Source organism: Xiphophorus maculatus, chromosome 5, assembly GCF_002775205.1.
Source record: "Xiphophorus maculatus strain JP 163 A chromosome 5, X_maculatus-5.0-male, whole genome shotgun sequence".
NCBI classification, from domain to species: domain Eukaryota; kingdom Metazoa; phylum Chordata; class Actinopteri; order Cyprinodontiformes; family Poeciliidae; genus Xiphophorus; species Xiphophorus maculatus.
The window spans coordinates 9180359-9197734 of record NC_036447.1 but is presented as its reverse complement, the minus strand read 5'-3'; the positions used below and the strand labels follow the sequence as shown (position 1 = coordinate 9197734).

The following is a 17376-nucleotide window of genomic DNA, read 5'->3' as shown; positions in this document are numbered from 1 at the left end:
AACACTAGAAAGAAGAACAAGAGAAAGAAGGGGAGCTCTCTGATTGGCTCTCTTGAACGTCACTGTTTGCGTCATCCAATGAACGTCTGCCTGGGGGCGGTGTTATCACCGCAGCTGAAAGAATGCTGCGTAGTGAACAGATTTTAATTCTCAAAGCGGAGTTAAGTTTCAGTCAAACTTTACTGGTTGTGTGTTTATCTGAGTTATCGTTCAGATTCAGTCCAGTCAGCTGTTAAAACAGCTCGTCTCTTCTGAAAGCCTCACCGCATGAAAACACTCAACTCAGTTTACCGTTAGCTCATAATTCAGTGTTGGTTCAGCCTTTTTGTTTCTTCTCCATCAAGCGTTTCACCTCTGACTCCACGTGACGTGGGAAACATGTGGCCTTTGTGTTTTTTAGTTTACTCGCAGAGCTGAGGACACATACTGTGGGTTTCCTGACATCCACGGGGGACTTTTAAAAAAAAAGTATTTTTCGGGTTGCTTTTGGGGTCAAACCTCAACACATTTCTCATATTTGCCAAAGCAAAGCAGAATGCCCATCAGGCGTTTTGGGGGTCACAGGTCCCTGGTTCCTTACTCTCAGACCTCCAAGCTGTCGTATGGTTACACTAAAATGAATATCTCAAGAAGCGACTATCGGGTTTTTTCTGCCAACTCTTCCACTGCCTGCACCGAGCTGGCCAAGAGGATAACAGAGTAAGTCTAATTCTTTATGAATGTGGTTAAGAACAATACCGAGTGCAGTATTTTCAGTTATTTGCCCATTTCTATAGGTACCCTATTGCAGGAGAGTATAATTTGATCAAGAAACAAAGGAACATTATGTACATAGCATGGCAACAGCATAACTGTGTGTTATTACTAACATTGGGAAAGAAGTATGGTGGATTTCCAGGTAAAATTCCTGAATTAGAGGACACAGCGTACGCTCTAGTTACTGCATGTTTGCTCTTCTATTACTGTCAAAGGTTTTGCCCTTACAAACAAGACATTCAGGGTTTCTAACTAGTGTGAAAAAGTATGAAAATAAGAAATTGTTCAGGTCTGAATGAACATGGAGAAATACATTTGTTTCCCGACTAGAGTTCCACGAAATACTACGTACACAGGTATTAGGCAAGTTTTATTTTTGAGGAGGATTAATGTTGTAATGTTTATAATACGAAAGTCTCAGTTCAGAAATATTAAAAACACCTCTGATATGAATGTTTAATAAAATAAAAATAAACTTTTGGCATTCTTATGATAATATCTGTTGGGAAATTGTTGTGCAAAATCATTATCCAGGGAAATTAAAATGTTCTAATTCCAGGTTCTGTACTAAAGTGAGAATAATAAACCAACAACTCAAAATGTACGAATAAACATTTCCAAGATGTAAAAACAACTGTGGTTCAGCAACCACTGTTGCAACCACTGTTGCTGAACCACAAAACATCCATCCCCCCTCCTTTCATTTGACTGTACTGTTCCTTTCTTTTTTACCTCAGGACTTGTGTATCTGAAATGCACAGAACATGCTGTTCTTCCTTGGGTTTACATACCAAATATGCCAAAAGAAAGTGGGAGGTTTTGGTTTTGACACATTTCACAAATGAACAATGAAAAAGATTTCTGATTTCTCAGTGTTTAACCAGCTGATCACCAGTCAGAGCCAATCTATGGCTTATTTTGACTACCGATTGGTATACTGCTATTTCTACCTGATCTGGATCTTTGAATCTGCTTTAATTAATCCTTTACTTTGTTTATGGATCAGCATTTGTTCTTCAGACATCTAAGTCATTGTGTTAACCTGTTGTGAGATGTTACTTTAATAAAATGTCTCAACTCTGATGATTTAATCAAATGTAAATTATTGTAATAAAAATATTTCTGGAGCTGTTTTAACTCATTTTGTTTACAGGGATGGTGAGTTTCTTGTGGTATTTCAAAATTAAAAGGAACTGTAACGTGTTGTTTGAATGTCATAAAAATCATGTTAATGATTTCAGTAATATTAAATCTGAAATACAACTGACAGTAGTAGTAAGAATTCAAATTTTTTTAAATTAAATTTTTAAAACTTTTGAGCAATTGTTTACAATACTGAGCAGTAATAAAAGTTGGATTTGATCCTTGTTGTCTAGACAACAAATTATGTCAAAGAATATCGGTGACAGTGATTAAGCAGATGCTGCATCTTGCCATGTATTTAAGAACAGTAGCTGTAAAACAAGCTTTTCTTTTCAAGAGGTTTTTGTGACTCTAGTGGCCTTTATTCATCAAAATTAGCAAGTGCCAGCTGCACATCCTGTTTCAGGACATTTCAGGTTTTCAAGATTTCTTGCTGTCTGTTTTCACAGTGAACGTGCTTGGATGTCCAGACTCTGGCACAGTGGGGGCAGTTTGATTGTGCAGCATTTGTAGACTGTTTTCCAGATTCATAAGTAGGTTTGGTAACTTTAGGCACTTTAGGTTCTTCACTATTTGATTTGATCACTGTTGCAAGGCTGCAATGCGATAATGAGTTGATCACATACCCATGGTATGTTTCCGTGGTAAAGACATTACACGCACCACTTGTTTAAGGTAAGAACTGTAAAACGATCTGACCCCATATTCACAGAGTCCCTGCCTAGGAATTCTAGCTTAGGAGTGATTCAGTCAGCTGCAGAGAGCAAGGAGACAAGAGAGACTCTTAGTGAGGAAGTGTGGTTGACCCTGTTGCTTGCTGTGACGCTGTCTTCTATGGACTGATTGGTTGATGCACGAAAGAAAATGAGACCAAAAACGCTCCAGTAATCAGCATGAAGCATTCAGATAATTGTCTCTGATTACACTATGCTATGAATTGTATAGTTCCACACGGCATCGACATATTTGAATGCATTTTATTTACATCCTCATCATTATTGTGATTTGTCACATCGTCTTTCCATGCAAATCATTTTACTACGTCATTTATTTAATATTAATCAGCTCTCTGCAAAAAGAAAAAAGATTTTATCTTACCTTTACTCAATCCAGTCTACCGATTGGTAATGCACCACTTGGTAGTGATAATAACCCTGTTGCATTTATTTTTAGGAATGTTACCATTCTGTTGATGTCTCTGAAAACCACTTATTTCTCTTAGAAAACAGTTTAATAATCAAAATGTTTAATTTGTGTTTATTTTAAGTCAGATTTTATATTTTTTGACAGGCGCCTAGGTGTGCAGCTGGGCAGGTCGGTAGTTTACCAGGAGTCAAACACAGGTAAGGCTTAGCTGTGTCCAGATAACTGACCCAGTTTAAAAGGACTTTATCGTATCCCGACCCACAGTGATTTTTTTTCTTTTCTTCAGAGACTCGAGTAGAGGTAAAGGAATCTGTCCGAGGACAAGACGTTTTTATTATTCAGACCATTCCAAGGTAATTTTAAACTTTTAATCGTGCAGCTACACACTATTATATTAAAACTGAATTATTAAGCTTATTTAATGAGCAACAAAAGAAACTGAATAAATTATGGAAGAACATTCAGGAAAAGAATACAAAAAAAAATTAAGGACACAAAAAAGTACAAACTTGTTGAATTCTTGTGACATGTACCAGGATATAACAATGATCTGATCTGAACTGGAGCTGGCAAATACATCAAAAAGCAAACTTCATAACTTACCATCTCAAAGGGCTACGCGCCTGCATTATTTGGTACGGTAATATAGTCCAAGTGGACGACATGCATGCTTTGCATATTAATGATAAATCTGGCAAGTGGGATGAATTGTGACCATCTTTAATGTTCACACCTAAAGTATGCTTAATAGCTAACCTGTGCTGTTGATATTGTTATTGTAAAAATAGCATATTATTGTAAAAATATATGTAGGTAAATCCTTTTGGTAATTGCAAGTTTCAGCAATAATCATGATTATGATGAAATCATATTTGTTTTCTTTTTCTAATTTAACTAGCTAGAAAGCAGATAACACGTTGCTCAGCATTTATTTGTGGCTCTCAACCCGTGATTTAACCCCTGCTTTGATTTTTCAGGGACGTCAACACAGCCGTCATGGAGCTGCTGGTTATGGCTTACGCTCTGAAGACATCGTGCGCCAAGAACATCATTGGGGTCATTCCCTACTTTCCCTACAGCAAGCAGTGCAAGATGAGGAAGAGAGGATCCATCGTCTGCAAGCTGCTCGCTTCCATGTTGGCTAAAGCCGGTGAGACAGAGCTGCACGTTACAACTGGGAAGCCAGTCACTGTTCGTATGCTGTGGTAAGGTTTGCACAGCTGTGAACTAAGCTAAGTGATTCCCACTAATTACTTTACTAATGTTTGTGTTCAGAACCAAAAAGCTAATTTTAAATCAAGTTTCAATAAATTTTTGTGACGTCCTTTGATGTCAAAGGTATCAGTCCAGTATCAGAAGTGAAAAACTCCTAAAGTTTATCACTGCTGTCGACATATGACAATGTGCAATGCTTTTGCATAGCTCAAAATAGCTCAGTTTTCACAAAGCAAACCACTGAGTTGAAGCAGTTGGAGCCACAAACTACGACTGAGTCACATTTCATAGTTTAACCTACTCTTTGTAACATTTAGAAGCAGGTGGAAACATGATGTCTGTGCAGTCTTAAAGTCTGGACATTATTCTTGATAAAGGCTATTTGGCTATAGAAAATTAGTTTCATGGTTATATTACCCAAATTATTTCTATTTGCTAAATGTCACACTGAGAGAAAGTCAGATGTTTATTTAATGTCTTCAGAGTCAGAACTCTACATACAGGATAATTACTGTCTCTTTAAACAATGAGGGATGACGATGTCGTTGCCTTGGATACCTCTGATGGGTTATTTTTTGTATTTTTTAATTGGCCACATGTGGAACACATTGCTTTCTTGTTTGACACAATGGGAAAGGCAAAAGTAATCAGCCAAGATGTCAAGAAGAGAATTATGGAGCGTGGGAATAATTTACAGATTCTGGAATGTGCCACATTCATTTGTTTAAAAAATTACCGTACTTTCCAGACTATAAGCATCTACTTCTTTTATGCGCTTTGAATATTGCAGTGCGGCTAACGGACCTCTGTAGATTTCTTTGCTATTGTCATTTTGTTCTGAATTGAAGTCTTATAATCTGTTGCAGGGCTTACTCATATCATCACTATGGATCTTCACCAGAAGGAGATCCAGGGATTCTTTAACTTCCCTATTGACAACCTCCGAGCTTCCCCTTTTCTCATTCAGTATATCCAAGAAGAGGTACATCATGCTGAAGGCACAAATATTAAACTGTTCATTTTTCTCTGAGAACCTCAGTCTTGCATTAAAGACTATAGTATTTCACCTTTTTGTTTCTTACAATACAGTCATAGTTTCTGTCTCTCTCTTAACAGATCGCAGACTACAGGAATGCTGTCATTGTTGCAAAGTCTCCGTCTGCTGCTAAACGGTAACAAGAAACTCAGAGCTTAATAATAATAATTCAAATGGATTGCCTGATAAAACATAGTGATGCTCGCATTTATATTACTACAATACCTATTTAGGTGGTCTGTTAAAGGAATTGAGTTCTGAGAGTTTTAATAAATACCCCCGTCAATACTTCTAAAAGAAAATCTGGAATAAAGGCTAATTTGTTGGTGGTTCGCTGATGTAGTTATAACCTGGAATATGAACTGTTTTTTTTCTATTTTTAGTTAAAGAATGAAACCTGAGTTTGTTGAAAGAAGGGAAAACTTAAGATTCATGAATTATGAGAGTAGCCTCTCCTGTAGTGCAAAATTGCTTTTCTATTGCTGTGCTGACAAAAGTCAGGTTTGTGCACTACGACCCTCTGCAGGTGCTAAACAAATAGCCCTTGAATATGTGAAAGCTTGGACAGCAGTGGCAACTTTACTGACAGAAGGGGTCAAGGGTCATAATGCAAAATGACTTTTTTCTACCTTTATATCATGTTACAATGTCATTCCCTCATCAAACAGGTCATGTTTATGTATGAGGTATGCTACAATGAGTTTTTATGCTAATTTGCCTGATAAACCCAGAAAAATAAAGTTGTTTGTTTTTGCTTTATTCACATGGAAACCTTCTGAATGGTAAAATCATCTTTGTATTTGAGTTTTGACTGTGAAGAAGGAATTGCAGATGTCATTTCTGTCCTACATTCAAATGAGTCTCCTCGGCATGAGGCTTTGACCTTTCTTTTGCTTTAACTCTTCTTTGCAGGCGTCTTTTCCTTTGCCAACTCCTTTCTTCAGTCTTTGGCTCGTCTGATTGAAAGTTTCTGTAGCCATTGTTGTTTCCTTTTGACTCCTCCATGTCTGCCTGTTTATCTGTTCCAGGGCCCAAGCTTATGCTGAGAGGCTGCGACTCGGCCTGGCAGTGATGCATGGGGAGGCGCAGCATTCCGAGTCGGACATGGCAGACGGCCGACATTCCCCCCCGCTGTCCCGCACCACAGCAGGACACACAGGCCTGGAGTTGCCGTGTAAGACAGATGAAAAACTATGTCAAATAGACTTACTTAAGTAAAATTTGAGAATTACTGAATGACATTCATGTAAGTTGATCAGTGTAGAAGCACAAACTGAGCGTGTTCTAACTCAGACCAGTAATTTATCTGTTTCTCAGTGATGATGCCGAAGGAGAAGCCTCCTATCACCGTCGTCGGAGACGTAGGAGGGAGAATCGCCATCATTGTGGTAAGCTTTCCTGGCTGCAAAGACAATAAAAAGCATTTTTACATGCATTATGAAAAATTTTACTAATCTGGGATTTTATGAACTTTGCATTAATCTGCGCTGTTCTTTATTTCTCCTGTGCTGCTGGTTTTACTGTAGGAAATTTCTCATAGAGTTGAAATATCAGAATATTGCAGTTTGTTGGAGCCTTCTGCTGTCCATTTCTTTTTTGTCCAGACAAAAAATATCTGATGTAAAGCAAGTCTTTGCTCTCTAACATGTGACCTCTTCTCCAGGATGACATCATAGATGATGTCGAGGACTTTGTTGCAGCAGCAGAAAGCCTGAAGGAGAGAGGAGCGTACAAGATCTACATCATGGCTACACATGGGCTGCTGTCTGCAGAAGCTCCCATACTAATAGAGGAGTCTGCTATAGATGAGGTAAATGTCTCATGTGAAGATCTGACAGTGAAAGAAAATCTTTTGCAGCTATGAAATGATGTGCAATAAGTTAATGCATCTGAAACAAACCATGAAAAGTGAGATTTCATGACAACCCTTAGCAGAAATATGGAATTACCGCACTTGACGGGTTGTTAATTTATTCAATTTTTCACCAAAATCGAAAGTAATCAAATGTATCACAAAATAATTAAATTGAAAAAATAAACATTCTGGCTTTGTAAAGCATGTCTTTAGAAAAATAACAGAGTGATTTCATATTTAATGGCTCAGCTGAAGAAAATTATACAGAGTCTCATATTGGTATTTCTAAAACATACCTGAAGAAGTCTTATTCTGGAATTGAGTCTGGAGCTAAAACTGAGTGATTGTAGAAGTTTGGGATATTTTCCACCTGTCAGCCATTGATAAAAAACATGGCTCAATATCACAGCTGTAAGCTGAAACAATGGAAATTACGCTGAAACTCTACTGGAAAAAGGCAAATCAACACAGTCATTGTTAGAAGACCATCTTTCCCTTGCAAAAAGTTCAGCTTGGTGGTCATGACCAGCAAACAATCCAGATCTGAATTTTACTGAACTTTTATGAAGAACCTTTCATGACAAAACACAAACCATGCAAAGCTGGTCTGTCAGCTACTTTACAGGAATGCTGGAAAGAAAAGTACTGATTGTGATGTTTTTGATTTATTACTCCAGACTGATAAAATATGTAGTATTGGTTTTACTGACATTGACTTTCTTCAGCTGTTCATAATATATACTGTATATATATATATACACGTAAATAAATAACTGTCTTATATACACAGACCACCTAAACAAATGCTTACGTTGTTGTATTGAATGACAGTCTCACATTATTCTGTGTTTATTTTTTTTTAGTTAAACATGACGTCCACATTGTTATATTTATTTACGAGCTCATTATTGTTGAAGAATTAAAACAGGAAACACGACAAATGTCGTAATTTGTACTTATAGCAGAAGTACATTAATGACACAAACACAACACAGGTATGGAAATGCTTTATTAGTGAATAAATAAATATATTACAGAAGGTCAAGAGGCACACCACATTTAATTTTTTAAATAATATATATGCATCATAATATTCAAATATAGCATCATTTTTAGAGTAAACTAATAAATCTAAAACAACATAAATGAGTGACTATCAACCCAAACATTTTACTGATTAACTCAACCGAAACCCAATCACTTCTAGTCATTTTATATGTAAATATGTTTCAAACTGTTGATTTCTAATTTCAAATATGCATTTTACAAGTTAATATCTATTCCCAGTTAAATGGTGAGAAATAATTGGTTTTGAAATATTAAATTTTTAAATAAACATTTGTAGGCTTTGAGTGTGTAATGATGATCATTTTGGGTTATTATCACATTTACTTAAATTGTCAGAAAAAAATCACAATGTACATAAAAGTTTAGCAAATTATTTATTGACTGATTGAATTGTGGCACCTTTGAGCCTCCATAGTTTTGCTCCACACATGCAGGTGGTTGTGACCAACACCGTTCCTCATGAGGTGCAGAAGCTGCAGTGTCCGAAGATCAAAACTGTGGATGTGAGTCTGATCCTGGCTGAGGCCATCCGCCGCATCCACAACGGAGAGTCCATGTCCTACCTGTTCCGCAACATCACTGTGGACGACTGAGGCGACACAAAGAGACATTTACATTTCCACTCGCACAAAGTCAGAGCAGATCTCTGTATCAGTCTGTTCTTCCTGTCTAGGTTGCTGATAAATCTGTCAGTTTTATTTACCAGATGTCACACGCGAGGCAAGAACAATAAAATACATGCATAATGTTACTACAGGGTGCTCACTAATGTTTGTTCCTGTACACTGCAACTTGTAGCAAATAAAGCTGTTACTCTTTCAAACGTGTTGTCTGTTTTTCTCTAGCCTGAAGTATCAAGTCTGACCTTATCGGCTGTAATTATAGACATGATGGCACAAACGAAGTGTGGGTATATTTCAGGAACAAGAACTACTTCAGTTTGCCACCTTCACACCTGAACGTGAGACTTTCAGTCATGCTTCCTGACTGAAAGCATGACTGAAAGACCAAATGTGTTAATGTCCAGCTGGATTTGAATGGTTAATAATCATCATAAAGGTATTAATCTCTACCAAACATCAGTTTTTATTAATTATGCTATATTGCTGTTTGACACTGCAACATTTTAAAGTAATGAAAATGCAATAAATTTAGGAGAAATTTTTGATTTCTATTTTTTTTTTCAGATTCTGGATGTGTCAAACCACTGAAAACATGCAAATCATCTGACTGCTCTGTCTTTATTTATGGCCATAAGTTCCTGTGTCAATTCCCTTGTACTCTGCAGTGTTTTACATTAGTACACAGGACCATAAATGGCCCAGTGTAAATGTAGACATGTGACAGTCAATGAGAGAAGTAGAAGACATTTGAAACTCAGACTGTAGTTATGCAAGTGGACCAAGTCCTGCTGTCTCTGGGCTTTCTTGCATCTGTAGATTTTGTGTCCCGAACCCTGAACTTGTTCCAAACGCCTCAGGGTGATTTTACTCCGCTGAGGAGCTTTGACCAAGTCCAGGGGCAGAGACTTCATCTGAGATGACCCGAAAAACCGCCTGAAGATCTCCAAGTAAAGTCTCCTTTACACGATAAAACAGATTCTCTGAGAGTTACTCTGAAATCCTGATTTTGTCTGATATCTTAGCTATGGAAGCATGTAACAAATTATAAAAACCCACACACCTGCTTGACTCTGAAGCTGTCGGGCCTCCTTCCTTTTGCAACTGAGAGAGCACACTGCGGAAGAATGTTTAAATGTGGACTGAAAGAGGAACTGCCCGCTAAACGTTAACCGAGCCACTTCCTCAAATTAAAACAGGAAACTTAGTGCAGTCTAATCTGATGGACTGGAGGAGAGAGTAGGAGGTGGGGCGGCGGCGGGGGGACCTAAACCTGAGCAGTAACGACTGTCTCTTCTCTCCAGGTTGCTGTCAGAGGAACCAGGCATTTCCATTTGAGGAACTGCACACTGACCTATTTTGTCAGCTGGCCAACATGGAGAACATTGTTCATTGAATTGTTCAGTATTCAAATGTAGTGCTGAGAGGAAGATTCACTTGGTTTGTTCAGCTTTAAACTGTTTTCCCAGTCAGGCAGTGAGGTGGTGAAGTTAGTTCTAAAACTTATCAAACTTGTGTCTTTCAGAAGGAGTGATGTTTTCAGAGGTTGTGCAGAAAAATCACAGGAGTTCAGACGTGTAGAAGCTGAAGAGAGACATCTGCGCTGGATGATATGCCTCATAGACTCTAATTCTACCAGTCAGGCTTGACGCAGATGTATGCTGATAAGATCAGAAAACCTTTTGCTGCCTGGTTAATGAAAGGTGCTTGTGTTAAAATATTAGCTTTCAATTCTTCTGCATGCTTCGACTAGCTCAGAAACTTCTGATCAGGCCAGAAATCTGGGCCTGAACATCTTCAGGGTCAAAGGACTAATGTCCCAACAAGATCTTGAGAAGCTCATGCGTTTATCTTTATTCAATCTGATTACTGTAACAGTCTTTAAAAGGCCTGCTTGAAAAGTTAGACAGCTGCAGTTGATCCCGAACGCTGCTGCTGTTTGTGTTCTCACTAAAACCAAGAAAGTAGAAAAGTCCTTACACTGGCTCCCTGTAGCTCAGACAATTAACTTTAAAATATTTATGTTAGTTTATAAATCACTGAATGGCTTAGCACCAAAATACATTAAAGACCTGCTGTCGTTGTCTCAACCCTTCATTCCACTCAGGCCTTCTGCTTCAAGTCTGCATCTTCAGAATCAGAACCAAACCCGGAGAAGCAGCATATCAGTGCTCCAATAACCTTGAATAAACTTCCAGAAAACTGCAAAATTGCTGGAACCCTGAAGTACTTTAATGACTCGAGTCTAAAACCCATCAGTTTTAGTCTAGAGTTGTTAATAATAACTGGAATGTGGATTCATTCTGCTCTGGATCACAACTTTTTACTACTTCTCCATATTTTGCCACTGCAATGTTTTTTTTGTTTTATTTGTAAATTGCATTACATTGTATCACTGCACTGCCTTTTTCTGAAATGTGCTGTACAAACACATTTATCTCGACTGGTAGCTTTTATTTTGACATTCAATTTCACCCAAAATTTTACTCCAAATCAAAACAATAATAACAATACAATAACAATAATATATATATATATATATATATATATATATACTGTATATATATATATATATGTAATGTGAAGTGTTAATGTATAACAACTTCACATTACAGAAAGTGAGGTTGTTAGAAAAATATTAACATTTGCATTTCTCTTTAAAAACTTAAATATTTAGTACATAAAATGAAAAATGTTTTTTTTATAATCTATATATATATGTATCTTTTCCTGTGAATTATGGAACCGGGTACTTTTGCAGTTCACATTATAATGTAATATTTGGGCAGAGTCTGACTGCAACAGACGTTCACACCAGCCCAAGTGACCCTACCCAAAATGTCAAAGGTCACAGAGGGATAGAAGCACAGATCAGAAAGAGGGGAAAAAAACATTTAATGCACCTGGCACTGTCGTTGCTTTTTTCCCCATCATTATAATCATCATCACAAGACTTTCTAATATACTGCAGCCCTAATTTTTGGTTTTATACTTTTGCTTTTCTGCAGAATTCAGAAAAAAACTAATGTATGCTAACCGTTTACACCACGCGTAGTTATGATTAGACAAAAATGTATCAGCGAATCAGCAACACCAGTTGATTTTTCAACCACTTGAAGGAGTGCCCCATTTCTCAGTGGGATATTTTTTTATTTTTATTTTTTCTACCATTGTAAAATGGTGTTTAAAAAATGGGGCAGAAGGGAGAGTAACCCCAAGAAGTGTATTTCAACCGTTATGTAAAAAGAAAAAAAGAAGCATGTATTTATGTTTTTCGCCAGCAGATGGCAGCAAGTTCCAATACTGGGAACTTGATTCAGTGGAGCATGAAGTTTGTGTGCCAGGAATCAGTCCAGTGCACATTCACCAGCTGTTTTGAGTCACCTTCACAACGAAATGTAAACAGGGACAAAAAGGGATCAATTTTTGGCAACACAGATGTGGTTAATATTGACATCTTTAGTATAGATTTTGGCTCATTGACAGAAACCGAACAGCTGTAGCTGATAGTTACTGTGCTTAAGAAAATCATTACCAGCAGTGTTAATGTAGAAATAGAGTTCAGAGATAGACGTTTATCTTCACAATATCTCTCCCTTCTTGTTTCTGGGAGAGCCTGGTTTGATCTCATAATGTTGCCCAAAATATAAAAGTACTGTTTCATAATTTACTGGAGAATTCTCAAATGTAAGAATTTATTTACAAATCGTTGTAGCCTTCATATAAGAGAACATATTTGCAGATATGAAGCTCATTTGTTTCTTTTCAGCATATTTCATTCCAGGATCGACTTGAATCAATATTTTTATCATTTCATGTTTCATTTTCCTAAATCTCAGTTTAATCCACTCAGCCACATTAAAACCACTACAAACAAATAATCCAGCATGTTTTTATTCCACATTTTTGTACAGTACATTTGTAAATAAATGGCTACAACATTAATATTTATTAACAATGAGCATTTGTGATGGTACCTTACTTTAAGAAAAAAAAAACACATTTTTTGAAAAGTGCATTCATGTTTATAACAGTATTTCACCACGGTTCACTTAACTCTCAATAGAAAACATTTTGAATTTAAAAATTGTAAACACGATGTGCTACATGTCAGTTGCTCAATTACAAAAACGTATTTGCACAAAACAGACGCTTATGCACAACATATAACAGACACCGTTTAAACACTCTGCCAGTATAAACAGTCTACGGGCTGCAGCCTGAATATTTTATCACCATTATTCGACATGTGAATCCCATCAATTGAGCTAAACACCAGCAGCAGCAGGTCACTAACAAGCAGCAACAAATGGAGTTAGTTTAACATCTCCTCTCAGGTATAAGTCAAAGCGTCTCTTTGTCCAGGGTTACTGTTGGACGTTTGTATGACTGAAGTCTCCAGAGTTTGTCTTCTTTTTTTTTTTTTCCTCTGTCCAGTAGAACTTAATTGGGCTTTCTCCAGGTTGTCTCTTTGTGGATCAGAACCTCTGCCCGCCTCATTATGACAGGATGCAGCTGTTGGTTTTGTTCATCGGTGGCCGAAAGTCGGTGCCCTTCGGGAAAGTCTCCCTGCGCCTGCGGAGCGCCGGGCTCAGGCGGCTGGGGAGGTTCACCTGCTGCAGCAGCTCCTTGAACACCTCCACCACGTTGGAGTTCTCCTTGGCGGACGCCTCCAGGTAGCTGTTGTTCCAGTCCATCTCCACGGTGGCCAGCACGTCGTCGGCGGACACCTGGCGCTCCTCCTCCCTGTCCGCCTTGTTCCCCACCACCACGATCGGCGTGTACTTGTCCTCCTTGATCTCCAGGATCTCGTCACGGAGACTTTTGACGGCCTCCAGGGACTCGGGGTCATTCACGGCATACACCAGGGCGAAGGCGTCGCTGTTCTGGATGGAGAGCTTGCGCATGGCGGGGAAGGAGTAGCTGCCGCTGGTGTCCAGGATCTCCACGGTGACTTTGACCCCTCCGATGTCGTACTCCTTGCTGTGCAGCTCCTCCACGGTGCGCCTGTGTTTCGGCTCGAAGGTGTCCTGGAGGAAGCGTCTGATCAGAGCCGTCTTGCCGACCCCTGCAGCCCCCAGAAAGACAACCCGCACTTGAGTCTTCTCCTTCACCTCCAGAGACATGTTTGCGCCTTTTTGGGTCAGCTGGTTGCAGAAAAGTCCAACTTTGCTCCTTTTCACTTATCTGTACACCTACAAATGCCAACACTTTCCCCCCCCCACTTGAAATTCTTTAAAACTCCGCTTTTGCAATCACACCTGTCTATTTTTATTTTACCTGCTGATTTCTGGCTTCTCCCATCAGTTGCCTCTAAGTTACTCATTAAGAATGCATCTTCCCACACTTTCCTATTTATCCCCGCTTTCCAGAGCTCCTATCCCCGCCCTCTGGTTGCAGCCAATCACAGCGAGGCAGCCTGTTGAAGCGCAATTTCCACTCAGCCAATGGCTGCGGAGCATGCAAATCCGCGTGCGCACGGCCATCTCAGCAGACAAGGAGCGGATCTGAGAGCGAAATGTTCTGCAAGAATAACATTGAAAATGTAGTTTGAGCTGAGGCCTGATTATAATTTCAGACAGCTGCAGAACTCCTCGGGGGAATGCATCATTTGTATGCATCAGCTCTGGCAGTGCAGATAGACTGAAAATGAAAGTAAATCAAAATGCGTTGAGATAATTGACTGCTTTGTAAATTTTCTCTCATTGTGACAAGATCCGTTCCTGAATAAACAGCTCTCTGTCTCTCTCTCTCTCTGTGAGGGGAATTCTGAGCTATGTTACACCAAACTATTTATTTGAAGTCAGTGTAGAGCCTGTGATGCTTCACTTGAAATCAGAGACTGTTAAATGAGCCGCGAGTTAATATTTACAGAGTATAGTCGCATGTCAGGACCAGCTGCTTATCTGAATTAAAATGAAAACAAATCTGGGTGTTGGATGTAATCTAGATAGATGTGTTTTCATGGAGGAGTTTCACATGGCATGCATGCTTTCCAAATCTTTCTAAAACCAACTGCTTTCAGAAATCACTTTTAAATGTGCGATAATTAGTGTAGGTAGCAAAACTAATACTGAACATTACCCTGAACTCATCATCCTGACTGTAAAATACTGCAGTGGTGCCATCATGGTGTAAGGTTAATCTTCTTCAGTGGAGACACGGAAGCTGGAGTTGTTAGGAAATGGATGGAGCAAAATCTGGTACAGATTTACACAGTTAGGTTTTACATTTAAACCATGATTGTGGCAGTTTTGTATTAAATCTGTGAGCACATTTCCCACCCCAATTAAAAAGCTGTTTTACTGACAGGTGTTTGCAGGTTCTTCATTATTTCTCACTGGTCTGCATAAGTGCCAGCCTGGTACTAGCAGGCCTCTCCTCAATTTCAAGTGAAGTATTTGCATTTGAATGCTCCTCTGAAATCCTCTGTGGCTCAGGAACCAGAAAAAGAATAAGAGCAGAGATGAGAATAATGAGAATACTTTATAAAATTCACAACACAATTCAAAGAATTTATAAGTGTTGGACCAATATAAAAGTTTAGATTATTGCATTTAAAGATCAGTTAAGGGAGAGTCATCTTTGAACAACGGACAAAAAACTTGCAACTGAATGACAGCAAGAAAAACATGATACTATGAAACAACTCAGTCATTAATGTTCATTGGTGCATTGGTAGAATAGAGGGGTAAAGGACATAATGTCTGCTTTGATGCAATTTGATTGGTCAGTTTACCAGCTCATATATGATATGCAGATAAAGAAACCAAAAAGTTTCTTAAAGCCAAAATCTTCTACATAATTTCAACATTTTCTCTAAATTAAAATGAATCTCAGCAGCTGCATTACCTCTGATAAAGATACAAAAGAGTAGAATTAACCAATTCCTATCAAAAACTAAAACAAAGGAAATTCACCCTCTAATAACTCATTTCACTGTATGTTCATGCAATCATAAGACATTTTCATGCTTTGGTTAGATATGGGACATAAAAGGTGAGACATTTGGTTGGTTTCGTTGGCACACATGGTCCTTAAAGTACATTTGTTTCTGACTATGTTGTGTTTAAGATGTTCATTAATCAGAATGCAGAATACTGCCGATTTTCTGTTTAACACAAACCTATTCTAGTATTTATCAGCACACTAATAACAGAGCAAAAATCTGAAGTTATAGATCCACTGTATCTGCAATCCTTCGTTTGAGAAATTACAAAATTCTGTCAATAACACACTTGATGAAAAGAGATTTTTAAGAAAACAAGTCATTTACTTTAGTTAGAACTTTTCTTGGTGAGTCTGCTGGGTGTAAGAATATTTTCCATTTGAGGAAACAATCTGTGTTATCCTGCAATAGTGTTAGTGCAAAATTTATTTAGAAATTTTTTTTTTCAATTTCAATTTTTCAATTTTAGTCCACTTTACCAGGTCCCTGAAGTGCAATTCATTAATAAAACAAACCATTAATAACACAAAGATGACAAGATTCATCTAACACATATCGAAAAATAAATACATGATTAAAACTTGAGCTAAAAATAAAACTAAACTACAGCAGTTGAACGGCAATGTTAAGTCAGGGAATTAATTCTACTTATTTTTTTTTATATAAAAACAATGACTGTAGGAATACATTCAGAAACTTCAGTCTGGATTCAGAACAGAAACATGTAGCTCAGTCGCACGTGGCAATGCATGACTCTGTAAGTCACACTCTGCTGTCCTTGGTGCCTAATTAGATGCGATGCGGTGTCTGTCTCCAGTTAGTCAGAGTTTGTTCACAAGAAGCAAGTCTAGCTCATGATCCTCTTAAATTTCCCAAGAGAGGCTTCGTCTCATGGACTGCAACTGCGACTGCGCCTGCCTGCCTCGGTTCTGCAGCAGCTTGGAATCTTGACAAGCCTCGGGGAAAACAGTAACACCCCTGCTGTCCAACAGCTCTCACTTTCAGAATGCACACACACACACACACACACACACACGCCCACGGTCTCCTCTGGGGACAGCTGTACCTGAGCTGGGCAGTGGTGCACAGCTCATCACTGTGGGAACAGTAACTCAACATAACATTAGGCGAGAAATATCATTGGAATCATTTGGAGAGTTGATTCATACTTCTGGAACTGTTCTGCGTTTTATCACATCAAACCTACAAATTTCAAAGTGTTTTCTTGGGAGTTTATGTGATTAAACACTCCACAAATTTACCTTTTATTGATGAAAGACAAGAGAAAAAAACTTAATGTTAATATTACAAATTAAAAGTCCTGCTTGCACTGTGTCAGAACCCACATAAAGGACAGAGTAAACATGAAGAAGGCGCTTTGGGCAGACAGGAATAAGATCTAACTTTCTTGGCCTTTATGCAAAAAATCACGGCCAAAAAAACTAAGACTACTTTATATCCCATGCCTCAAAGAATGGCAGTGGCAGCATCATGGTGTGGGGATGCTTATCATCAGCAGGCATGGGGAAGCTGGTCTGAGGTCATGGATGGAGCTAAATATAGGATGATCCTGCAAACGACCTGAGCC

General features: G+C 38.4%; 2 protein-coding genes and 1 long non-coding RNA gene across 3 annotated transcripts; 1 reads left to right on the top strand and 2 right to left on the bottom strand.

The window, feature by feature from the left end:
- Nucleotides 1-76: 76 nt before the first annotated feature.
- On the top strand, nucleotides 77-9042 carry LOC102233807 (phosphoribosyl pyrophosphate synthase-associated protein 1-like). Its single transcript, XM_005814559.3, has 10 exons — nucleotides 77-699; nucleotides 3190-3242; nucleotides 3332-3398; nucleotides 4023-4195; nucleotides 5127-5242; nucleotides 5377-5432; nucleotides 6325-6470; nucleotides 6614-6684; nucleotides 6960-7106; nucleotides 8654-9042. The coding sequence occupies exons 1-10, from the start codon at nucleotides 536-538 to the stop codon at nucleotides 8810-8812; spliced, it is 1152 nt and encodes a 383-aa protein (XP_005814616.2). The 5' UTR covers nucleotides 77-535; the 3' UTR covers nucleotides 8813-9042.
- On the bottom strand, nucleotides 8144-9962 carry LOC111608712. The gene is made up of 2 exons (XR_002752813.1): nucleotides 9903-9962; nucleotides 8144-8808 (listed from the first exon to the last, which is right to left on the bottom strand). It is a non-coding gene; the product is annotated as an uncharacterized LOC111608712 (long non-coding RNA).
- A 3253-nt stretch (nucleotides 9963-13215) lies between these two features.
- On the bottom strand, nucleotides 13216-14174 carry LOC102233550 (ras-related protein Rap-2a-like). The gene has a single exon (XM_005814558.2). It carries the CDS (start codon nucleotides 13963-13965, stop codon nucleotides 13339-13341), a length of 627 nt encoding a protein of 208 aa, XP_005814615.1. The 5' UTR covers nucleotides 13966-14174; the 3' UTR covers nucleotides 13216-13338.
- Between the last annotated feature and the right edge of the window lie 3202 nt (nucleotides 14175-17376).

Excerpts from the sequence above, each read along its gene's own strand:
- LOC102233550 (XM_005814558.2), bottom strand. The coding sequence starts at position 13,965 with ATGTCTCTGGAGGTGAAGGAGAAGACTCAAGTGCGGGTTGTCTTTCTG.
- LOC102233807 (XM_005814559.3), top strand. The coding sequence starts at position 536 with ATGCCCATCAGGCGTTTTGGGGGTCACAGGTCCCTGGTTCCTTACTCT. Across the intron at positions 3,243-3,331 it reads TTACCAGGAGTCAAACACAG|AGACTCGAGTAGAGGTAAAG; the intron begins GTAAGGCTTAGC and ends TCTTTTCTTCAG. Across the intron at positions 3,399-4,022 it reads ATTATTCAGACCATTCCAAG|GGACGTCAACACAGCCGTCA; the intron begins GTAATTTTAAAC and ends TTGATTTTTCAG.